We start from the raw sequence: 21685 nt of genomic DNA, 5'->3' as shown, positions 1-21685 counted from the left end.
TGAGTAGATACTGTAAATTACTACAGTATTGCTTCGTTGGGAAGGTAACAGTGTTCCATGCACCTCGGATAGAGTCACACTGGCCACGTGACCATGAAAGTGTCTTTAGACAACTCTGCCTTCCTCATCTAAGAAACAGAGATGAGCACCATCCTCTAGAGCAGATATATCAAACTCGGGACGTCACGTGATGTCGCGCGACATGTCAAAGCATTTTCTCCATTGCTGGCAATAGGGTGGGCGCAGTTTCCTGGTGATGCATCCGGCCGTGGGTCGGCAGTTGACACCCCTGTTCTAGAGTCAGACACAAGTGTAAGGGGGAAATCTTCATCCTTTACGTTTGAGTTTGAAGCCTGTACTTTCTCTAATCAGCAGCACCTGACATAAATAGGTGGTCCTTGGCTTGCTAAGATAATCAACAAGAAGCGATGTAGAAAGGGGAGGCTTGACATGACAATTCATCAGTGGAACAACCTGTGGCAAGGAAAGTCATAAAATGACTTGCAAATTAACAAATGTTTCACTTAACAAGAGAAATTATGCGCTCAGTTGTGGTCATAAGTTGAGGACTACCTGTATCATCAGTTTGCTAATTTAGTAGAATGGTTCCTGGTACATAGTCTCTCTTTCTCTCTCTTATTCTCTTTCCCATTCTCTCTCTCTGACTCTCTCTCTCACACGCATTCTCTGTCTCACACTCTCTCTCTTTCTCTCTCTTACTCTCTCCCATTCTCTCTCTCTCTTATTCTCTCTCACACATATTCTCTCTCCCATTGTCTCTCTTTCTCTCCCATAGTGGAGGAAAAATTCTTGCTCCTCACGCCTTTCCTCAATCATCACGATGAACTCTTGTAACATTCTTATTGGAGGGAAACATATATATTTTATTTCTGTAGCAAGAGATACCCAGCATTAGAGGCAAGCTAAGATTATGTTTTTACAGAGGGTTTGAACCTGTGTTGTAAATGTCTATCAGGTTTCAGGAGCTTCCTCTTCCTTGAAGATTCTTTGAAAAATGACCTTGACATTCTCTCTGGACTGAAGTCGTTTCTTTCTCCCAACCAGAAAATAGATCACTGGGTTAACGCTGCAGTTTAGGGACGAACACAGATTAAAACAGGTATCAAATTCACCATGTTGAAGCCAGTACGTCAAGCGAAAAAAGTGAGTAATGAACACAAAGATATCTAAAGGAAGAGTTAGAATAAGGAAGCAGAGAAGTGTAATTAAGATCATCAGTAAAAGCCTTCGGCGTTTCATCTGCTTAGATTTAAAACCCATTTTGGTGAATACGATCACAGTCGAGATGGTGATCAAAGGAACGCAAAGCACCACAGTCACCACCAAATCAAGACTGAAATGTCTGTATTTAAATACATGTTGCGTAATGTTCAGCATCCCGATCAGAAGAAAAGAAAAGATCCAGAGGAAAGCGCAGATGGCAGAGGACAAAGATTTTGGCCGGGAACAGCGATGCCAGATTGGGAAGAGGACAGCCACACACCGGTCAATGCTGATGGCCGTAAGAAGGAACATACCGCTGAGATACATAATGTGGAGGAGAGAGAAAAATATGTACCAAGGAATCTTTGAGGATATAAAACCCGTAACAGTATCAATGTAATATATAGACATACATAGAAGGAGTCCAAAGTCGGCAATGGCTAAATTAAGAATCAACACAGTGAAAGGGTTTCTCTTAATCTGGAAGCCCAAAAGCCAGATGACAATCCCGTTTAACGGGATTCCAATGAAGCAAATGATTAACATGACGGTGGTTATGATACATTTAGAATAGTCAGAAGTGTTTCTGCAGTCGTGGGAAAAATTGGCAGTCACGGTCATTTCCGTAGCATTCATGTTTGGCAGGCTGATATTCATCAGAGGATTTCTGTAATGCGCCACGAGTCTTTTCTTTTAAAAGGGAAGTTTCTATTAGAAGAAAAGAAAGAAGTTGGGGATTTAATAATTCCTCTGTAATTGCCATAGATTCATCTCTATCTTATCTTCGAACTGACTAACTTAGGACATAATAATAATAATAATAATAATAATAATAACAACAACAACATAATAATAATAATAATAACATAATAATAATAATAATAATAATAATAATAATAATAACAATATAATAATAATTATATAATGATAATGATGATGATGATCAGCAGCAGCAGCAGCAGCAGCAGCATCAAGTTGGAAGGGACCTTGGAGGTCTGCTAGTCCAACTCCTGCTCAGGCAGGAAATACTATACCATTTCAGACAAATGGCTGTCCAGTCTCTTCTTAAAACCTCCAGTGTTGGCGCATTCACCGCTTCTGGAAGAAGGCTGTTCCACTGGTTAATTATTCTAACTGTCAGGAAGTTTCTCCTTAGTTCTAGGTTGCTTCTCTCTTTGGTTAGTTTCCACCCGTTGCTCCTTGTCCTACCTTCAGGTGCTTTGGAGAATAGCTTGACTCCCTCTTTTTTGGGGCAGCCCCTGAGATATTGGAAGACTGCTGTCATGTCACCCCTGGCCCATATGATCCCCTTTTGCAACCTTCTGTTGAGCAAAGTCAATGAGGAAGCCAGAGTCACTTAACAATAGTGTTACTAACTTAACAAGTGCAATGATTCAGTTAACAACTGTGGCAAGGAAAGTCGTAAAGTGGGGCCAACTCACTTAACACACTTTTCAGTTAGCCACATAAATTTGGGGCTCAATTGTGGTCATATCCTGAGGACTATCTTTAGATGAAGAGTGCCTCTCCTATAAACAATGAAATGTGGCTTACTGTACAGAAATTCATACCAAATCTGTTGCTGCCTGGGTCAACAAGAACACTAGAAGCTGGAGCTCCTGGAATCTGGTTCCCAGTAGGCTAAAGGATTCAGGAGCAACCAGGACCAACAGCTGCAGGATTAAGGGAAGAGATTTTTTTTTACTAGTCACAAATATGCAAAGACTGAAAACAAGTAATCATGCAATAAAGTTGTTGTTAGATGCAATAGGTGCTTTGGGTGCAATCCCAAAACATCTGGTGCACCACCATCAGCCTTGACAAGCTTTATTCGGAAAAGCTTAATCCTGCCAGAAGACCTTTAACTCCATCAAACAACAACTTCTGCCTATCACAGGTCCTTGATAAGGATTTGATAGGTGGATAAAAATGCCAAATCTAGTCTAAACATCTGGCTGACTGAGCAACCTACTATCATTTATTGAACTTGTATGCTAGCCTTATACCCAATGACTACGTGCAGCTCACAACACTGAAAAATATATTACAATAAAATTGATTCATAGCAACAGCAAAGGGGGAGGCATATGCCTCTCTCTGCACACATCCTATAAACATCTGCTTGGCCAATGTTAGAAGCAAATTTGTAAACTAATATTAAACTTGATTAATCCAACAGGGGTCTTAGCATGTTGAATTATGCCTCCTTTACCTATGCAGGAACACATTGCTCTTTGGATTGAGTTTTGATTCGCCTAAAACTGGCATGTAGAATTTATGATCTTCCAGATGTTCTCAATATTGAGAATAGTATAGAGCTGGAAGGGACCCTGGAGGTCTTCTAGTTCAGCCCCCTGCTCATGCAGGAGAACCTACACCATCTCAGACAGGTGAATGTCTAGTCTCTTCTTAAAAATATCCAGTGATGGAGCTCTGAAGGCAAGCTGTTCCATTGGTTGATTGTCCTCCCTGTTAGGAAGTTTCTCCTTAATTCCAGGTTGCTTCTCTCTTTGATCAGTTTCCCACCATTGTTTCTCGCCCTTCCCTCTGATGCTTTGGTGAACAACCTGCCCCCCTCTTCTTTGTGGCAGCCCCTCAGATATTGGAACACTGCTATCATGTCTCCCTTATTTCTTCTTTTCTTTAGACTAGCCAAACCCAAGTCCCACAGCCGTTCTTCATATGTTTTAGCCTCCAAGCCTTTGACCATCTTAGTTCATCTTCTCTGATATTGCCAGTCATGATGACACAAGTTGAACTTATGAGTTCCGGAGCACTGATTCTCTGCCTTAAGAGTACAACCAGCCAGAAAGATTGATTTCTGTGTTGTGCAAACACAGTTTGCATACAGGGAGTTCTTTAAGGAATCCTAGACACTGATTTCACTGGCTGTTTGGTCAGCTAAAAGATCTTTATATTTAATTGAACACATTCAAATGCAGAATCATCTGCTCATAAAGAGAAATAACACATCCCAATGATTTATTGGGACTTCCTTGGCAGCTACAGAGAGATGTTTTCAAAGCTCCTGCCCAGATTTGGTCTTTACTCTAAGGTTCAACCAGGGGTTTCCCCATAGCTATTTCTAAATATTATTCCTTGAACAAAATCTTTTAGCGTCCAGCTAATAGTCAGGAGAAGCTGTGTGAATTCAACCTGTAGGAATGTTTTTGGTTTCTATGTATCAGGTGAACTCAGAAATGGGAGCACTGCATTTGGTAGAGCAAGCATGTCAGGTGAACCACATGGGATGCTGTTGTGCCATGCAGCTCTACTTCTGGGGCATCTGGCATCACACTAACACACCTGGCTTTGTCTCTGCATCTACCTGAAGTGAGCAGCAAACAACAAAGGACAGCAAACATCAGCAGTGTCCCGAGCATCATTTGTGCAGGTGCCTTGCATTTTCCAGACAGGATCCGTGAACAAAGAGTGCACACCACTGTGGCTGTCCTCTGCATGCTGCATTCAGCTGAATTAAATTCTGGGTGAAAGAGCCCCATGCTCAAATCCTAAAGCCAAAGACAACTCAATTCTTGAAAAACTCTGAAAAATGAGATTATAAAAGTCCAATCTAACACATTACACAGAGAAAGAAAAACAAGAGACTGCAGGTGATAGTTGCACAAAGAACTGTGAAAAACTGAGAGGGAAAAAAGGCATAGTTGCATAAAGAACTGTGAAAAACTGAGAGGGAAAAAAGGACAAGTATAAAAAATGGAAAGAGGGGGCATATAACTAAAACAGAATACCAGCAAATAGCCTGAATCTACAAGGATAAAATCAGGAAAGTTAAGGCTCAGAAGGAACTAAGATTTGCAAGAAATGCCAGAAATAATTTTTAAGTTTCTTTCAACATTCTTTCAAAGGACTGTGGCTATGTAAACAGTTGTCCCAAAAGAGTAAACACAAACTTCAGAAGCAATCAAGCCTGGATCAAAACAAAGAAATGATGGAATGTATGAAAGGAAAATATGCCAGAAACCTGCAAAGTAAAGAGACGAAGGAGCTGAAATCCCCTTGTCCTTTCACAGTGATATTAATGAAGCTCATGAACACCTGCTGCACAAGTGGCGTTATGGTTTTTAAATCATATTTATTGTCATGAAGATCCTAGTAAGAGCCGGCATAATCATACTCCACTCAGAATCAAGGATGCAGCTGTAGAGGGGGGTCAACGGCATTAAGTATCTGGGGGTGCAGATAACTAACAAACTGAATTGGTCTCTCCACACATCATCCTTAGTGAAGCTTGCAAACCAGCATTTGCATTTCCTGCATCGGATGAGGAGAGCACATCTTTATCCTTCTGTCCTGGCCACTTTTTACAGAGGCACGACTGAGAGCATTTTAACGAACTGTATCACTGTCTGGTTTGGTGGCAGCAGTGCTTCAGATAGAAAGTCCATACAGAGAGTGGTAAGGACAGCCAAGAAGACCATAGGAAGCTCGCTCCCTGGTATTCAGGATGCTGCTTATAAGCGCTATCTGCTTAGAGCTCAAAGCATCGCTAGAGACCCCACACACCCACTTTATGTTCTGTTTCTGTTGCTCCCCTCTGGGACGAGGTTTCAAAGTATTTCTAGCAGGACTACCTGATTCTGTAATAGCTTCATTCCCTCTGCCATCTATATGGTAAACTCTCAAGATTTTTTTTTCTCACCATGCACCTGTAAACATAACCCGAACTAGACTGTTGTTTCTCTATGTCATATAATATATGTGGGTATATGCATAATTCTTTCTTTATTTATTTATGTCACATTTATGTAGTGTATATTGGAGGTGATGACCCTTTGAGAACAATGTAATGAAATTTCATTTTAATGTATGCCGATTAGTGTACATTCAAAATGACAATAAAGTTATTATTCTATTCTGTTCTGTTTTGTTCTGTTCTGTTCTATTGCTACATTGTCTAGTCAGCTTTTTCAATATGGGTTGTCATGGAGAAACATCAACTCTTGACTCCTATCTATCTTTCTCCCCTTCCTTCCTTCTTTCCTTCCTTCCCTCCCTCCCTCCTTCCCTCCTTCCTTCCTTTCTTCCTTCCTTCTCTTACCCACTCATCTCTTTCTTCCCTCCTCCCTATCATCCATCCATCCATCAATAATTCCATAGTTCCATCCACCCACCTGCCCATCCACTAATCTCCTTCCTTCCTTCCTTCCTTCCTTCCTTCATTCCTTCCTTCCTTCCTTCCCCTTCCTATCTCTCTGTCTTTCTCACTCTCTTTCTTTTTTCTTTCCCAATTTTTATAGTATATTCGATAAGATTGCTGTCACCATAAGACACTGAGCAAAATTCCAGATACTTATGCTGGTTTTCTTTTCCATCGCTTGTAGTCATCGCTTTAACACAGTGGTCATAATCACACACACACGCATTAAGATTTACTGGACTCAGAGATGAGAAGACTGGTGTCAACCATGCTGGAAAAAAATGCTGCTGAACTGAGTTCCGTTATTGACCAGAGGACCCTGCGGGATCAGTTAATCCCATCCTGATGGTCCCCAAGTCCTACCTTGAACTCAAATACTTTCCAAATAACATTTAGCAAAACTGAACATACTGTACCTGGCAGTAATGTGAAGAATCAGAACAGAAAGAAACAGAAGCAGGTCTCTCTTTTTTGGGAATCTAAGGATGAGATCTTTTTCAATGAATCCCGCTGGTCTACATTTGATGGAGTTAGTTCCTTCTTCATAGAAAGAGGAACTGAGCTGGATCAAGCGGCAAACTTTCTTAGAAAGAACAAAAGAACTTGTGCAATATGTGTCTCTGAACTTTGCAACTTAATGTGTTATTGCACACAAGATGCAAAGGAAATGCTTGAAGATACGATCACATCAAAAGGCGATAGAAGTTTTAAGGTCATGAACTGAGATTTGGTGATTTACGGTACGATAAATGAAAAGTAGCATTTGAGAATCTGTTTATACCTAGAGTTTGGAATAGATATAAAACAAGGTTCCAGTATTCGAGTATTTGAGGGGCTGCCACAAAGAAGAGGGGGTCACGTTATTCGCCAAAGCACCAGAAGGAAGGATGAGAAACAATGGTTGGAAACTGTGAAGTATTCTATGAAGCCAAATAGATAAATCACACCAAGGGTGGAGATAAAATCCATTTTATTCTTTCCTGAGTAGGTCACTTGGGGAATCCCAAATCAAATGGCCAGGAACAAAGGTTTTCCAGCATTTTTATGCTCATGCTTGCAAAAAAAAAAAAAAGCATCACATGATTTTAGAGGTTATCAAAGCAAACACATCTCCCTAGCTGGCCTTTTTTTATCAGCAAAGCAAGCATTTTTTTTGTGTGTTTGAGTTCTGGTATATCTCACAAAGGCAGGAAAAGCAAACTTAGATCAGTCACATCTCACATCTATCAACTGCCTGTGTTTCCTGTAGCACCACAACTGTGGCACCTTAAATGATAAGGCAAGAAAGCTCTAGGAGCTAAATCTATCACTTTAGCTTTGCATGTGAACATTTTTCTCGGAAGGCGCATGGAAGGCCATTCAAAATACTAAAATGGCTGAAAAGAACAAAATGGCTGAATATTGGCCTATGGGAGCCATGGCCCAGTTGAAGCTTCCAAGCACTCTTCAAGGGCAGTCCCATGTAAAGGGCATTGCAGTAGTCCAGCCTGGAGGTCCTGTGGGCATGAGTGACCATGAGCAGAGCCTCTTGGTCCAAGAATATATGCAACAGGTGCACAACCTTAAGCTGTGCAAGGACGTTCCTAGCCTACAAATAGATAGGTGTATGGATATATAGGCCCTCCCAGGAGGCCAGTAAAAGAGACAGGTGTGGGAGTCTTGCATGCAAGGTGGGAGCAGAAATGAGTGTGGGCTCCAGTCAGTACTGAGAGCTAGTACTAAGGTGCTTCAGGAGTATCCTGCTATGTTTCCTGTAGCACCCACAGATGGTCTCTTGAAGATCAGAGCAACATGAGAGCTTTATGAGCCTAATTATATCACTTTAGCTTTGTATTGTGCACCTTTTCCTCAAAAAGAGTGGGGAAAGTCATTCAAAATATTAAAATGGCTAAAAAGTACAAAAACAGCTACACTATGCCTCATCAGTTTCATGGTGCAGGACCCACTTAGATTTTGAAGAAGCTGCTTCAACTGAACCACTGGAATTTTAGCCTCAAGAGATACCCAGGCAGAAATCACCAGAGGCTGATCAAAAACAGGTACCATCAGAACCGCTGTAGCAATCAGATGGTGAAATAGGTACTCCAAGCCCTTGGAGTTAGGGAGTAGAGTTGGAGAGAAGGGCAAAGAGATTCAATGAGGCTCTGTTGAAGAAAAAGTCTTCATCATGATTCAGTCCAAGCCTGGAATAAACAACATGGCGACTGCTTTAGAAAGAAAGTTGCAGTTTATTGAAGATGAAAGCCAGACAGGAAGATGGCTCTGGAACAAAAGAGAGACAGCACATGTAGGGAGTGGGTTTTTATACCCTCTGGAGCCTTTTGTTTGGAGTTGTTCCTGTGGCATGAACTTTGACCTGAATCTGCGTGTGCCTTTTGGTATCTGTGGGTTAATCCTATTATGTCCTATCTTAGCATTTGGGTGGGGTATGTAGATTTTAGGTGTCTCTGTCTTCTTAACCTTCCAGCTGGGGGCCTCCAACCTTCGTGAATGGTTTACATCTGCATTTTTACAGAGCTGGTTTCTGCTTGGGGGAGGGAGACTTGGGGCTATTAAGAAAAAGCTGGGCATGCTTTTCTGCCTCTTTAAGATCCTTTGAGGAAATATAATATTTTGCCCTTTTAATATTTCCTTCTCTGGGGACTGACTTCCAGCAGCTCCTTACTAGCTCCTTTAATCTGCAGTCTGATTAAAGAGGAAGTCCTGACTCCTGTTTCTCTGTTGGAAAATACCTCAAAACTGTGAATTTGTTTCTTAAACTCGAGTACAGCTTCAAGAGTAACCCAACAATCTACTTTACTCACATTCCAGAGCTCTCGCTTTGATCCTTCTGCACAGCACAACAAATTCTTGAGCAGAGAAAATTCTTGAGAGATATCAGATTGGGATCCTTAAAAAGCCAGGATTGTTTGTTTGTTATCCTAAGTTTATTTGCTTGCTTTGTTTTGATCAGAACAAACACAAGAGGGAAAACCTATCTTCATATCTTGTGTCTAAAGCTCCTCTTCTCTGGAATAAGATATTCAGTTCAAATGGATACAGGGTTGAAGAAATCAGTGTTACAATGGAGAGCTTCTTAGGTATCCATGATGACAGGTGAGGCAGGAGGAGAAGTGACAAAGTGTGCATTTCAGGGCACAGTGGAATCCTTGTGACTTGCATGGGGAGGAAGTAAGACTGTCCAGGGTTTTACTGTTACATGTAAATGCATTTTTGTCCTCTTCTCTTTTTCAGGGCTTTTGATGGACCTCTATGAATATAGAGTACAGGAGAAAGAGTACAGAGAAGAGCAACAAAGATGATCAAGGGACTGGAGGCTAAAACATATGAAGAATGGTTGCTGGAATTGGGTATGTTTAGTTTAATGAAGAGAAGGACGAGGAGCGACATGATAGCAGTGTTCCAATATCTCAGGGGCTGCCCCAAAGAAGAGAGAGTCAAGCTACTCTCTTGTCCTGAAAGCAGGACAAGAAGCCATAGATGGAAACTGATCAAGGAGAGAAGCTACTGAGAACTAAGGAGAAACTTTCTGACAATTAGAACAATTAATCAATGGAACAACCTGCTTCCAGAAGTTGTGAATGCTCCAACACTGGAAGTTTTTAAGAAGAGACTGGACAACCATTTGTCTGAAATGGTATAGGGTTTCCTGACTGGGCTAGAAGACCTCCAAGGTCCCTTCCAACTCTATATTATTATTATCATCATCATTATCATTATCATCATTATCATTAACAATAATAATGATGATGATAGTGGTGGTGATGATGATGATAATGTCATCTTTTCTACCTTTGCCCAGTTTCTCTTTCATTTCCTCTTTTCCCCTCTCTCCAACTTGTTTTCTTAGATACTAAGACTCAACAGCAATGTGACATGTTGATTTGATGCACAGTGTACTCATTTAGAGCACATGATGCACAACTGCAACCCTTGAAGGAAATGTGCCTCTTATTGACGCCGTGTGCAGGGGGGAAATTCAGCTACTTTACCTAATTCTAAACATGTCTGAAGTGGGCACTTTTTTCCGCTCCAAACAGTTTTGCAAATGCAGTGTGAAGTGTTGCAAAGACACAGGACACATGAATGCAGACACAGCACCACCCAGCCTGGGCTGACCTAACCAGGTCTAGGACAATCATAATTATTGCATCTGTCAGCTCTACAGCCCTTCCATCATGGGTGACAATAACACTATGATTACCTGATGGATGATGTCACCAAGGATCAGGATAGTCTGAATTATGCCTAGATACCTCATTGATTAAGAGATTTGATTTTTCCTATCATGGCCATCTTTATCTGCCTATTGGGGTGGTGGGAATGAGCTGGTTAGCTTATTATCTGCATTTTAAGAATGAGCCAGGTGGGAGATTGGATGGGTGACTTTTTAGTTTTTAATTAGTGGGTCCTGATTCCAGACTAGGGCCATATAAACAGTTTTCTCCAAAAAGAATAGATTCAAACTCACAGAATCTTCAGAAGCAACCAGACCTGGATCAAAGCAAAGAGACGATGGAATGTTTTCTTCTGAAATATTCCAGAAACCTGCAAAGTGAAAAGATCCAAAAAACAGAAGACCCCTTATCCTTTCCCAATTATATTTATGAAGCTCATGAACCGTCTGCTGGCCAATTGATGTTATAGCTTTTAAATCATATTTCTTTCGTGAAGAACATACACCCATTGTTGTCCAAATTGCTACATTGTCATTGTCTATTAAAGACTACATTGTCTTTCTTTCTTTCTTTCTTTCTTTCTTTCTTTCTTTCTTTCTTTCTTTCTTTCTTTCTTTCTTTCATGATAATGACGATAATAAAGTTGGAAGGGACCTTGGAGATCATCTAGTTCAACCCCCTGCCCAGGCAGGAAACCCTATACCATATCAGACAAATGGCTGTCCAGTCTCTTTTTGAAAACTTCCAGTGTTTGAGCATTCATGGCTTCTGGAGGCAGGTTGTTCCACTGGTTAATTGTTCTAACTGTCAGAAAATTTCTCCTTAGATCTAGGTTGCTTCTCTCCTTGATCAGTTTCCATCCATTGTTTCTTGTCCTGCCTTCAGGTGCTTTGGAGAATAACTTGACTGATTCTTCTTTGGGGCAGCCAAGATATTGGAACACTGTTATCATGACTCCATCGAGATGCAAGGACGACACAGACTTCCTAAACAAACTGGTAGATTTGAGGCATCAAATAGCACTCCTGTTAGGAAAGCTGTGCCCCATCCTGATGAACAAGTGCTAAGCTTTGATGTCACCTCTGACCAGATAACATCCCTGGATGTGTCCTTAGGGAATGCACAGATGAGCTGGCTTGTGTTCTCACAGACATTTTCAATCTCTCATTGCAGCAGGCAGTGGTCCCATCATGTTTTAAGACGGCCATCATCTTGCCAGTGCCAAAAAAGTCCACAATTACAGGCCTCAATGATTATTGACATCCACCATTATGAAACGCTTTGAGAAGCTGATAAAGGACATTATTGTATCTAGTCTCCCACTAATGCAGCCTAGCATTATTTGATAATTTGATAATTTGATACGATTGCTGTCACCTTAAGACACTGAGCAAAATTCTGTCCATTGCCTACTTTTGGTCTCCACACTTGAGAACAAGCTGAAAGCATCTTCTAGACATCTTTTCTCTGTTTATTTCCTTGAAGCATGCAAAACTCTGTACTTTGCCTAATCAGGATGTAGCACCACCAGATATCAAGATATGATCCTTGGCTTTTTAAGATAATCACCAAGAGACAAGATAGAAAGAGAAGGCTTGACATGAACCAGGGCAAGTTAGTAAGAAAAGTGGTTTTTTTTAATATATCTATATGACTTCTCTTATCTGAGAAATGAATTTCACAGCCCAAATATTTCATCTCAGTACTAAAACTTGACCCCAAATCCTGTTTGTTTGTTTAAACAGTTATTAAATTCATGTAGAGCAGACATGTCAAACGTGCAACGTCACGTGACGTCACGCAACGTATCAGGACGGTTTTGCCATTGCTGGCAATGGGGTGGGTGTGGCTTCCGGATGACACGTCCAGCCCATGGGCCAGCAGTTTGACACCCCTGATGTAGAGAAAGGCCATCAGAAAAAAGCTAAAAATTCTATTCTATTCCATTCTATTCCATCTATTCTATTCCATCTATGTTTTAAACTGCCTTTCCTCCTCTAGATTTCATTTTTTTTTCCTCCAGCTGTCCCATTTATTACTATCCAGTTGGATTATATGGATTTCTTCCAATCTGTAAAAAAGAAGAATTCTACCACACTGGCTCTATTCTAGCAAAGTCTCTGCTGACATGCAGCCAATCTGCAATTATCAATTGATTGCCTTACATCAGAGATCTTCATACTTGGCCCTTTTATGACTTGTAGACTTCAATTCCCAGAATTCCTCAACCAGGCACACTGGCTGAGGCATTCTGGGAGTTGAAGTCCACAAGTCAAGGGGTGTTCAAACTTGGCCCTTTTATGACTTGGGGACTTCAATGCCCAGAATTCCTCAACCAGGCATGCTGGCTGAGGAATTCTGGTAGTTGAAGTCCACAAGTCATAAAAGGGCCAAGTATGAAGACCTCTGCCTTACATTCTACAAACAATTCCTCATGAATATGAAAGAAACAACATAAGAATTGCTAGATATGTTCTTATCCTATTGCCTGTCATCTCTGTATTTATGCAAAACATTCTCTAGTTCACCTTTGCCACATATTCACTACAGACATCCAAAAACTGAACTAGAGAATGTTTTGCACGAATACAGAGTTAAAGGTTAGTTGCTTAATCCAATATATATGAAGCATTTAATGCAAGAGCAAGAAAATCAAATGTTAAGTCAGGAAGAGTTCATTTTAAGGCATTGCTCAAAAAATATAGTGTCTCCTTATGAATACAGCTTTTTGGAAATGAGATTTTTTTTTCTTCAGAGTAGATTTCTTTTCAGAAACTCTGGTTAGGTAGACCAGTTGCCAATTGAAGTGAGAAGACTAAACAGCAAAAACTGACTGACAGTTGAATTTCTCAGCTGATAAATGTGGCATAAACCACTGAGGAAGAGACCCTGTGTCATGGTTCCAACAGATGAAATTCTTCAAAGAACTTTGAGGCATTGTTTACCTTAAAGAATCTTTATTCAAACAGAATAGCATCGGCAGATACATAAGCGAAGCCAAAATCTGGATTCCCCTCCCCTTAGCACATAGTATCAAACACAATTCCCACCTCTAATTAACAGTCACAAATCACATTCTCCAATTAGTTTGAAATGCAGGCTTTCCCTCCTGTTCTCCAACCCGCCATTTCTTATCATCTTTTATTTCAAAAGCCCTGAGTTCACACACTATTACAACATTGTTATGTCTAACTAACTCCCATCAGATTCCTCCTCCTCCCCCAGAATCATCTAATTCTAAGAGTAAAGCATAAGAAAGAAAAAGGCTGCATCGCCAAATGTTGTCAAAGCAAGAACATCCAATGTTAGCAGCGTTGACACCTGGCTGATCTCAGTCTGAAGCATGAAACTTGCTGTGATCTGGATTTAGAATTTAAACAAAAGTGTACCACGTATAAACGGAACGGAGAAGTACCACTGTTGGAGTTGTAGCCCCCTCCTCGCCCCATTCTTGCCCTTTCTTTGCCCTTTCTAGAGGAAATGTCTGCGGCAAAGCTCGCTAGCTCGTAACACAAATGGCAAACCGCATGACAGTTAAACAGGATGTTATGCAGAACTAAGCTCGAGAAGGCACTAACCACATGGTTTTGTTTTGTGTAGCCAGGTGGGCAATATAGGTCAAACATGACATGTACTCTTGACATGCTCTGAGACTAAGTAAGGGGAGTGGTTTTAAGCTTATGGCGCAGCAAGAAATTATATGTATGGCACAAATGTATCACATGTAATCAATGCTTATTTGCATACTGTAATCAATAAAGTAGTTCCCGGACTTCGGTTCGGGGCAGTCCCACCCCAAGAAAGCCTCTGTGTCAGGAGCCTTCTTCCGTGTATTCAGCCATTCGTGGGATCTGCCCCACGTATGGGGGGATAGCAAAAGTGCAATCCCAACAGGTGGTGACCCCGACGTGATTCGATCCGCAAGTCGAGTGTATGTCCTGTTGCAACTCTCAGGGCCGGTCGTCGCAGAACGAAGCACCCTCCTAGACGTGTATGTCTTGTTGCAACTCTCAGGGCCGGTCGTCGCAGAACGAAGCACCCTCCTAGACATCTCTTGGTACCCTCATACTTCACTCGGCAACTCGTGAGTATGGGGGCAGAATTCTCTAAGCCTCAGGTTGCGCACCTCCACGAACTTAGGGAATTGACCAAGACCCGACTTAATAATGGAAAAATCTGGCCGTTCCCACCAAGTCAGACCTGGTCAGTCTGCTAAAATATGTTTATCAACAATGCCCAACCTACCCTGAAGAGGGGTCACTCAAACAATCTGTGTGGGTTAAATTAGGAAAGTATTTTCATGAATGATCAGGATGTGTAAAACTGTGACTGTTAATTGTTTCAAATCTAAAGGAAAAAGAATTTTAAAGTTTGCTAGAAATTCTGCTTAAAATAAGCCACAAAAAGGAAATACCTCATTCTGTTTGTCTAGCCAACAAACAGAGTGAAGAAAAAGAATTGTGTTTGTTTGTTTGTTTGTTTTTCTTTCTCTCTGTGTACGCTCAAGAACAGCCTTAAGTTACCAGGAGGGATTGTTTTAAGTTTATCTGTTGGAAAAGTTTCACTTGCATTTACTGTATGTATTTCATCTATCCTTTTTCTGAAAAATGTGTGTCTATCTACAAGAGCCTTTTGAAGCTCAAGTCTGCTTGTGTGGGGAAATAATTTTCCTAAGTTACTTTTCATATCCTAAAACTTACTGGTGAAACTACTATGAAACTTTTCTGAAACAAATAAGCATTTTCTAATCTCTAAAATGATGTGGTCTATTTTAGAATAAATGTTCTCCTACCCTTGACAAGTTCTACACCTTAAAATATTAGGCTTTTAAAACTATTTGGAGTTTTCAGCATTTTCAAACTGCCTGCAAGCTACCCCCCTTTCAATTCTTTTCCTGTCCTTTGTTCTCCATACCTTTTGTCTGCCTCTCCTGGTAGAGTCCACCCAGAAAGGGGGGGGGAGACCCTGTTCTTGTATCTTTCAGCCCTGAAACCCTCTCCCAAGCCTTTGGAAGCAGAACACACAGACCCAGATGCTGCCTCCATCCATTTGAGCCATGGAATTGAGTTTTGAATCCAGCCATCCACTAAAAAGCCACCATGCAATCTGAGTGGAACATTTCCCAAGTCCTACCATTTCCCCAGATGCCTGTGAGAGCTGCAGAAGGAAGGTGGTGCCATGTAAAGCCTCAAAAGAGAAAATTAAGACTGTGGGGGGAGGGTGGAAACTCATTGTAAACTTTTTTTTTCTTGCCCCATTTGTATTGTAACAAGCCAGTTGAATGTATTAATAGAGAGATGGCACTTGGGAATATGTGGCAGAACAAGTACTGAACACCTTGAACTTCTATCTGGTGGGAGGGAAAATTGATCCAGAATGTTTGTATTGACTATTTTGTAAAAGTAGCTGCACATACATGCACACACACACACCATTCAGAATTACACTTGAGTTTATCTCCTCCACCTACCTTTAGTAAAGTTCCTCAGGCTGATTTTTGCTCTATTGCACCAAAGCTTTGTGGGACCAACTTTCAACAGATAACAAGGGGGAGGGAACTAGGCCCCCTCAGGTGATTTGCAATTCATATGCCCTGACTAAGGAGGCAACAGGAAAAATCCCAAACTTCAGCCCTGAATATCTTACACTGGTGAGCTCAGATTGGGATTCCTAGAACTCATTATGTGCAATTTAAAGAAAATTTAATAGACTGGCATATTGGACATTACAAACCTGGATGCACTGAATTAAGAGCTAAGGCAGGAAACAACCCTTGAAATTGGGCAGCCAGTGGTCATGTATTAAGGAAAACCATGGCTGTGGAGAATTTTGGGAGGTATGCAAACCTGACTGGAAGCTAAAGGTGACATCCAACATTTGAAAATGATTGGCACAGAATATTGGATACTATAAATTTCTTTTCCACCTAACAAAATTTTGCCCTAACTTTTAGAACTTTATAGATGCCACTAAAGGGATCTTTTTCTGCTGCCTCCATTAATGTTTTAATTTTCTTTTCCTTTTTTTGCTTAATAGTTTAAAAGCTTGCCTACCAAGTCTCTCTGACCAGATCAATTTTAATGTCATACATTTACACACTTAAGGCACAAAGTGGGGATATTGATGGAAGTTAGCCCCCCCAGAAGGAAATATTAAAAAGGAGCAGAAAAATATATTTTCCTCAAAAGGACCATACACCTGGTTAGGTACAAGACACTGCCAACCATGGACGTACCGGACCCTTTAGCCATAACCCTTAGCAGTGAAGAAGATGATTTTTCCTTTAATTAGAAAAAGACAGGGGAGATGTTGGAGTTGTAGCCCCCTCCTCGCCCCATTCTTGCCCTTTCTTTGCCCTTTCTAGAGGAAACGTCTGCGGCAAAGCTCGCTAGCTCGTAACACAAATGGCAAACCGCATGACAGTTAAACAGGATGTTATGTAGAACTAAGCTCGAGAAGGCACTAACCACATGGTTTTGTTTTGTGTCGCCAGGTGGGCAATGTAGGTCAAACATGACATGTACTCTTGACATGCTCTGAGACTAAGTAATGGGAGTGGTTTTAAGCTTATGGCGCAGCAAGAAATTATATGTATGGCACAAATGTATCACATGTAATCAATGCTTATTTGCATACTGTAATCAATAAAGTAGTTCCCGGACTTCGGTTCGGGGCAGTCCCACCCCAAGAAAGCCTCTGTGTCAGGAGCCTTCTTCCGTGTATTCAGCCATTCATGGGATCTGCCCCACGTATGGGGGGATAGCAAAAGTGCAATCCCCTCATACCACAGTATTTTACCAATAGTGTAAACTCAGTTAGTTTGTCTCCGAGATTCAGAGTGAAAGATGGAACATATTTGGTCTGTCCGGCTGCAGAGGAGGAACAATATTGCCTCCAAATGTCGCAGAAGTGTCCCTGATATGAATCCTGAGACAGGTGATTGCCTAAGTCACGGGTGTCAAACTCGCGACGTCACATGACGTGTCACGATGTATTGCGGCTTTTTCCCCATTGCCGGCAATGGGGTCGGCGCGGTTTTGGTGTGATGCATCCGGCCAGTGGGTCATCAGTTTGACACCCCTGGCCTAAGTGGTTCTCTAATCTGTTTGTAGGTTTCTCCCTCAGAATGGAAATACAGGTAGTCCTCAACCTATGATAATTCATTTAGCGACTGTTCAAATTATAACAGTGCCATTGGAATTTTGGCCATTGCAGCATCCCTGCAGTTCACATGACTGCAATCTAGCACACTGTTCACACTTACGTCGTGATCCTCATTTGCAACCTTCCCTGCCAATTACCTCAGAAAGCCAATGGGGAAGCTGTCAGGGAAGATCACAGATTATCAGGTTAAGTCCCTCCCACCCATACACTTTCCCCCAGCCCTTCTGCTCTGGCATCATGGCAGCCACTCTGACATCCCTGGGCACACTCCCTAACCCTCCCTTATATTTCAAAGTAACCGCCCATTGTGTTATATAGCCAGTGATTTCATTATTTACTCAGAAGTAAGAAAATGACCTCAAGTGAACTATAATTGAGTTAGAGGTCTTGGAAGGAGAAGATTAGAGAAGAGAGTGGTCTTCAACTTGAAGGGCTTCAGAAGGAAGACGAAGTAGATTTGACTGGATAGTATGAGGATTCTTTCCTAGCCTGAAGACTGGAGTAGAAGACCTCAAGGTCCCCTATGAATCCTTTGATTATAGGATTCCATGATTTTATGGGATTCAGGTAGCCTGGGAGCAATTCACAGCAAGTCAGAACTTCATAAATATACACACATATATTGATGGAAATGGGAAAAATAAAATCTATTGCTAGAACACTATGGGGACTTTTTCGTGGACTTTCCCAGTCTTGAAAGTCATATAGTATGCAACCCCACAACTTCAGTCTTCAAAAGGTGCCTCCCCAAATCATTCATATCATCATTTAGGCAAAGGGAAAGACATCATAAGTATCTAGAATAATAGAATTGGAAGGGACTTTGGAAGTCTTCTAATCCAACCCCCTACTCAGGCAAGAAACCCTATACCAGTGGTTCTCAACCTGTGGGTCGGGACTCCATTTGGGGTCGAACGACCATTTCACGAGGGTTGCCAAACAACGCAGTCCGCCATTTTTTTCCCCTTTTCCTTAGCTGTGCTACTCCCTTTTATTCTATTGGCTTTTGAAAGCCAATAGAATAGACTCTCTTGAATAGTCTAATTCTATTGGCTTTCAAGAGCCAATAGGAATTGTCCAGGCTGTCTCTGCCCTGCTGAGCCCGCCAAAAGTCCCATTCTGCAAACGGTGCTGCACCAGTTGAGTAGTCCTCGACGTACGACCGGTTGAGTAGTCCTCGACTTACGACCGGTTGGGGTCACGGCATTAAAAAGGTTGAGAACCACTGCCCTATACCATTTCAGACAAATGGTTGTCCAATGTTTTCTTGAAAACTTCCAGTATTGGAGCATTGACAACTTCCGGAGGCAATTGTTCTGTCAGGAAATTTCTCCTTAGTTCTAGGTTGCTTCTCTCTTTGATTAGAATGAATAGAATAGAGCTGGAAGGGACCTTGAAGGTCTTCTAATCCAGTCCCCTAATCAAGCAGGAGGACCTATACCATCTCAGACAAGTGACTGTCTAGCCTCTTTTTAAAAATCTCCAATGATGGAGCGCCCACGATTTCTGGAGGCAGGCTGTTCCACTGGTTAATTGTCCTCACTGTCAGGAAGTTTCTCCTTAATTAAGGTACTTCCCTGGTGCTCCAGGATTTGTGGAAGGTGTGGTGAAATGGTTCTGAAATAACATCTACCAGCTCTTTCAGAACTCTGAGATGTAATCTGTCGGGTCCCAGTGATTTATATTCATCAAGGTTGGATAGGTGTTCTCTTACCATTTTGTTGCTTATTTTAATTTTTGTTTCTAGTTCATCTTCTGTAGTGGTGTTTTTGGTATCTTGGACTATAGTTTCTTTTTGTGTGAAGACTGATGCAAAGTATGAGTTAAGCAGCTCTGCTTTCTCCCTGTTGACTGTAATTCCCTTGCCATCTTCTCTCTTTAGTGGACCTACAATTTCTTTGACTTTTTTCTTGTTGTTAATATGCTGGAAGAAACTTTTTTTATTATTATCCTTGATTTCTGTTGCAAGTCTTTGTTCATTCTGAGCCATTGCTTTCCTGACTTCATCTTTGCATGTTCTGGCAGTCTGCTGATAATTGGCCTTAGTTGTGTGCCCCTCTTTCCATTTTTCTGTATTTGTCCTTTTTTGTCTTTCAGTTTGTCAGAGAGATCTTGGTGCAGCCATACTGATTTCTTTTTGAATTTTTTTCTTTTCTTTTTCAGTGGTGTTGTGCTGGTATGGGCTTTTATAATAGCATTTTTCAGAGTTTTCCACCCTTCTTGGGTTGTTTTCCCCTTTAGGATTTTCATCCTGGGGATCTTTCCTAGGTTCTCTCTGAGTTTGTAGAGGGGTCAAAGAGGCCATCTATGTCAAAACTGAACAGCCCTCTCTCAACAGAGGGGGAGGGGCACAACATCATCTATTTCCAGTCTACAACACAGTCCTTTCAGCAGTTCCAAGAAGGCTCCACACCCATTTGTACTACTCAGGTGACCCTGACAACACAGATAAACCTCCAGATAGCCTCAACGACTCTCTAAAAGGATGCAAATGACCAGCTCTCTGCAAGGAGTATAAATCCTTCCATTTTCCCTACCATCCAGTCAAAGCTGAAGAAGCTTCTTGGATGAGAAACAAAACATCTTCAAAGATAAACAAGAAAGTCCAGTTGCCTCCTGAAAAAGCACCTTTGGGGCAACCAGAACCTGGATGACTGAGAATTTCCATAGACATATTCAATAGCACTCATTTGTGTGGGTCCCCTGCACAAATGTCTCATCATGTGACAATGAATTTGAAATTGAAATATTCCATCACTATTGCCATAGAGGGAATATAAGGAGGGAAAAATCTCCCTGGAGTTATCAAGTGTTTTTCTCTATTACCAAATTGGGATTTCTCACATCTCATTTTGGTAGAAATGACAGAAAGTGAAGACCAGATCTCTCTTTTTTCTTTTTTCTTTTTTTTTTTCTTTTTTTTTTTGGGAAAGTAAAGGTTTTACCTTCAGGAGCTCATGGGGGCTTAGATTTGTCTTGCAAATGACTTACCACATTATAAGCAACTTTTCCATCATCTGCATCTTGAACTTGGTTACTGGCTGAGGTAAACAGTCCCTGGCTGAGGTAAACAGTCAAAAGAATGAGCCAGGTGGGAGGCTGAGTAGGGGACTATTTAATTTTAATTTCTGATAACTGAATCCAGTATTGGGCTGTGTAAAAAGGCTTCGAAAAAAGAGTAGACACAAAACCACACAATCTTCAGAACAACCAAGCCTGGATCGAAACAAACACATAATAGAATGTTTCATTGTGAAATATTCCAGAAAACTGTGAAGATGCTAGGAGTTGAAGTCCTAGTGTCCCTTCACAATTACATTTATGAAGCTTCTGAGCCATCTGCTGGCCAACTGGTGTTATAGTTTTTAAATCGTATTTATATCACAAAGAACATACACACGGAATTTTTATATTGTCTACTCAACCTTTACAATGGGCTATATACCTGCTTGGTAGAGTAAATCCTTGGAAAAACATCAGTTCTTCTTATTGAAAATTTTTATTTTTTCCATTTAAACATTATAAAAATACAATACAATTTTAAAATAAGATAAATTCATAACCATTGGTGCGACCCACCCATTCCCCCCAGGCTGCGTCCACCCTTTCTTAAAACATTCCCTACTTCCTTCCTCTTTCTCTCCTCCCCTCCTACTCTTTTCCCCTCCCCCTCTCCTCTTAATACCCTACTTCAGTGGTTCTCAATCTTTCTAATGCCGCGACCCCATAATACAGTTCCCCATGTTGTGGTGACCCCCCAACCACTTATACATCAACGGGTGCCAGGGGCGTGGCCAAAGAAAAGGGGAAAAAATGGCGGACAGCCTTGTTTGGCGACCCCCGTGAAATGGTCGTTTGACCCCAAATGGGGTCCCAACCCACAGGTTGAGAACCACTGCCCTACTTTTCCTCTCTACACCTTCTCTCCTCCCATCCCTATCAAACCCATGAACGCAGC

General features: G+C 41.4%; 1 protein-coding gene across 1 annotated transcript; it reads right to left on the bottom strand.

Annotated features, from left to right (window-relative positions):
* Nucleotides 1-874: 874 nt before the first annotated feature.
* On the bottom strand, nucleotides 875-6954 carry LOC120320293 (mas-related G-protein coupled receptor member H-like). Its single transcript, XM_039369891.1, has 2 exons — nucleotides 6802-6954; nucleotides 875-1932 (listed from the first exon to the last, which is right to left on the bottom strand). The coding sequence occupies exon 2, from the start codon at nucleotides 1879-1881 to the stop codon at nucleotides 973-975; it is 909 nt and encodes a 302-aa protein (XP_039225825.1). The 5' UTR covers nucleotides 1882-1932; nucleotides 6802-6954; the 3' UTR covers nucleotides 875-972.
* Nucleotides 6955-21685: the final 14731 nt, after the last annotated feature.

The sequence above is a fragment of the Crotalus tigris genome, unplaced genomic scaffold, assembly GCF_016545835.1.
Source record: "Crotalus tigris isolate CLP2741 ecotype Arizona unplaced genomic scaffold, ASM1654583v1 scf7180000021296.432647, whole genome shotgun sequence".
Lineage (NCBI taxonomy): Eukaryota > Metazoa > Chordata > Lepidosauria > Squamata > Viperidae > Crotalus > Crotalus tigris.
The sequence above is the reverse complement of the archived record's forward strand: the minus strand, read 5'-3'. Positions and strand labels throughout refer to the sequence as shown.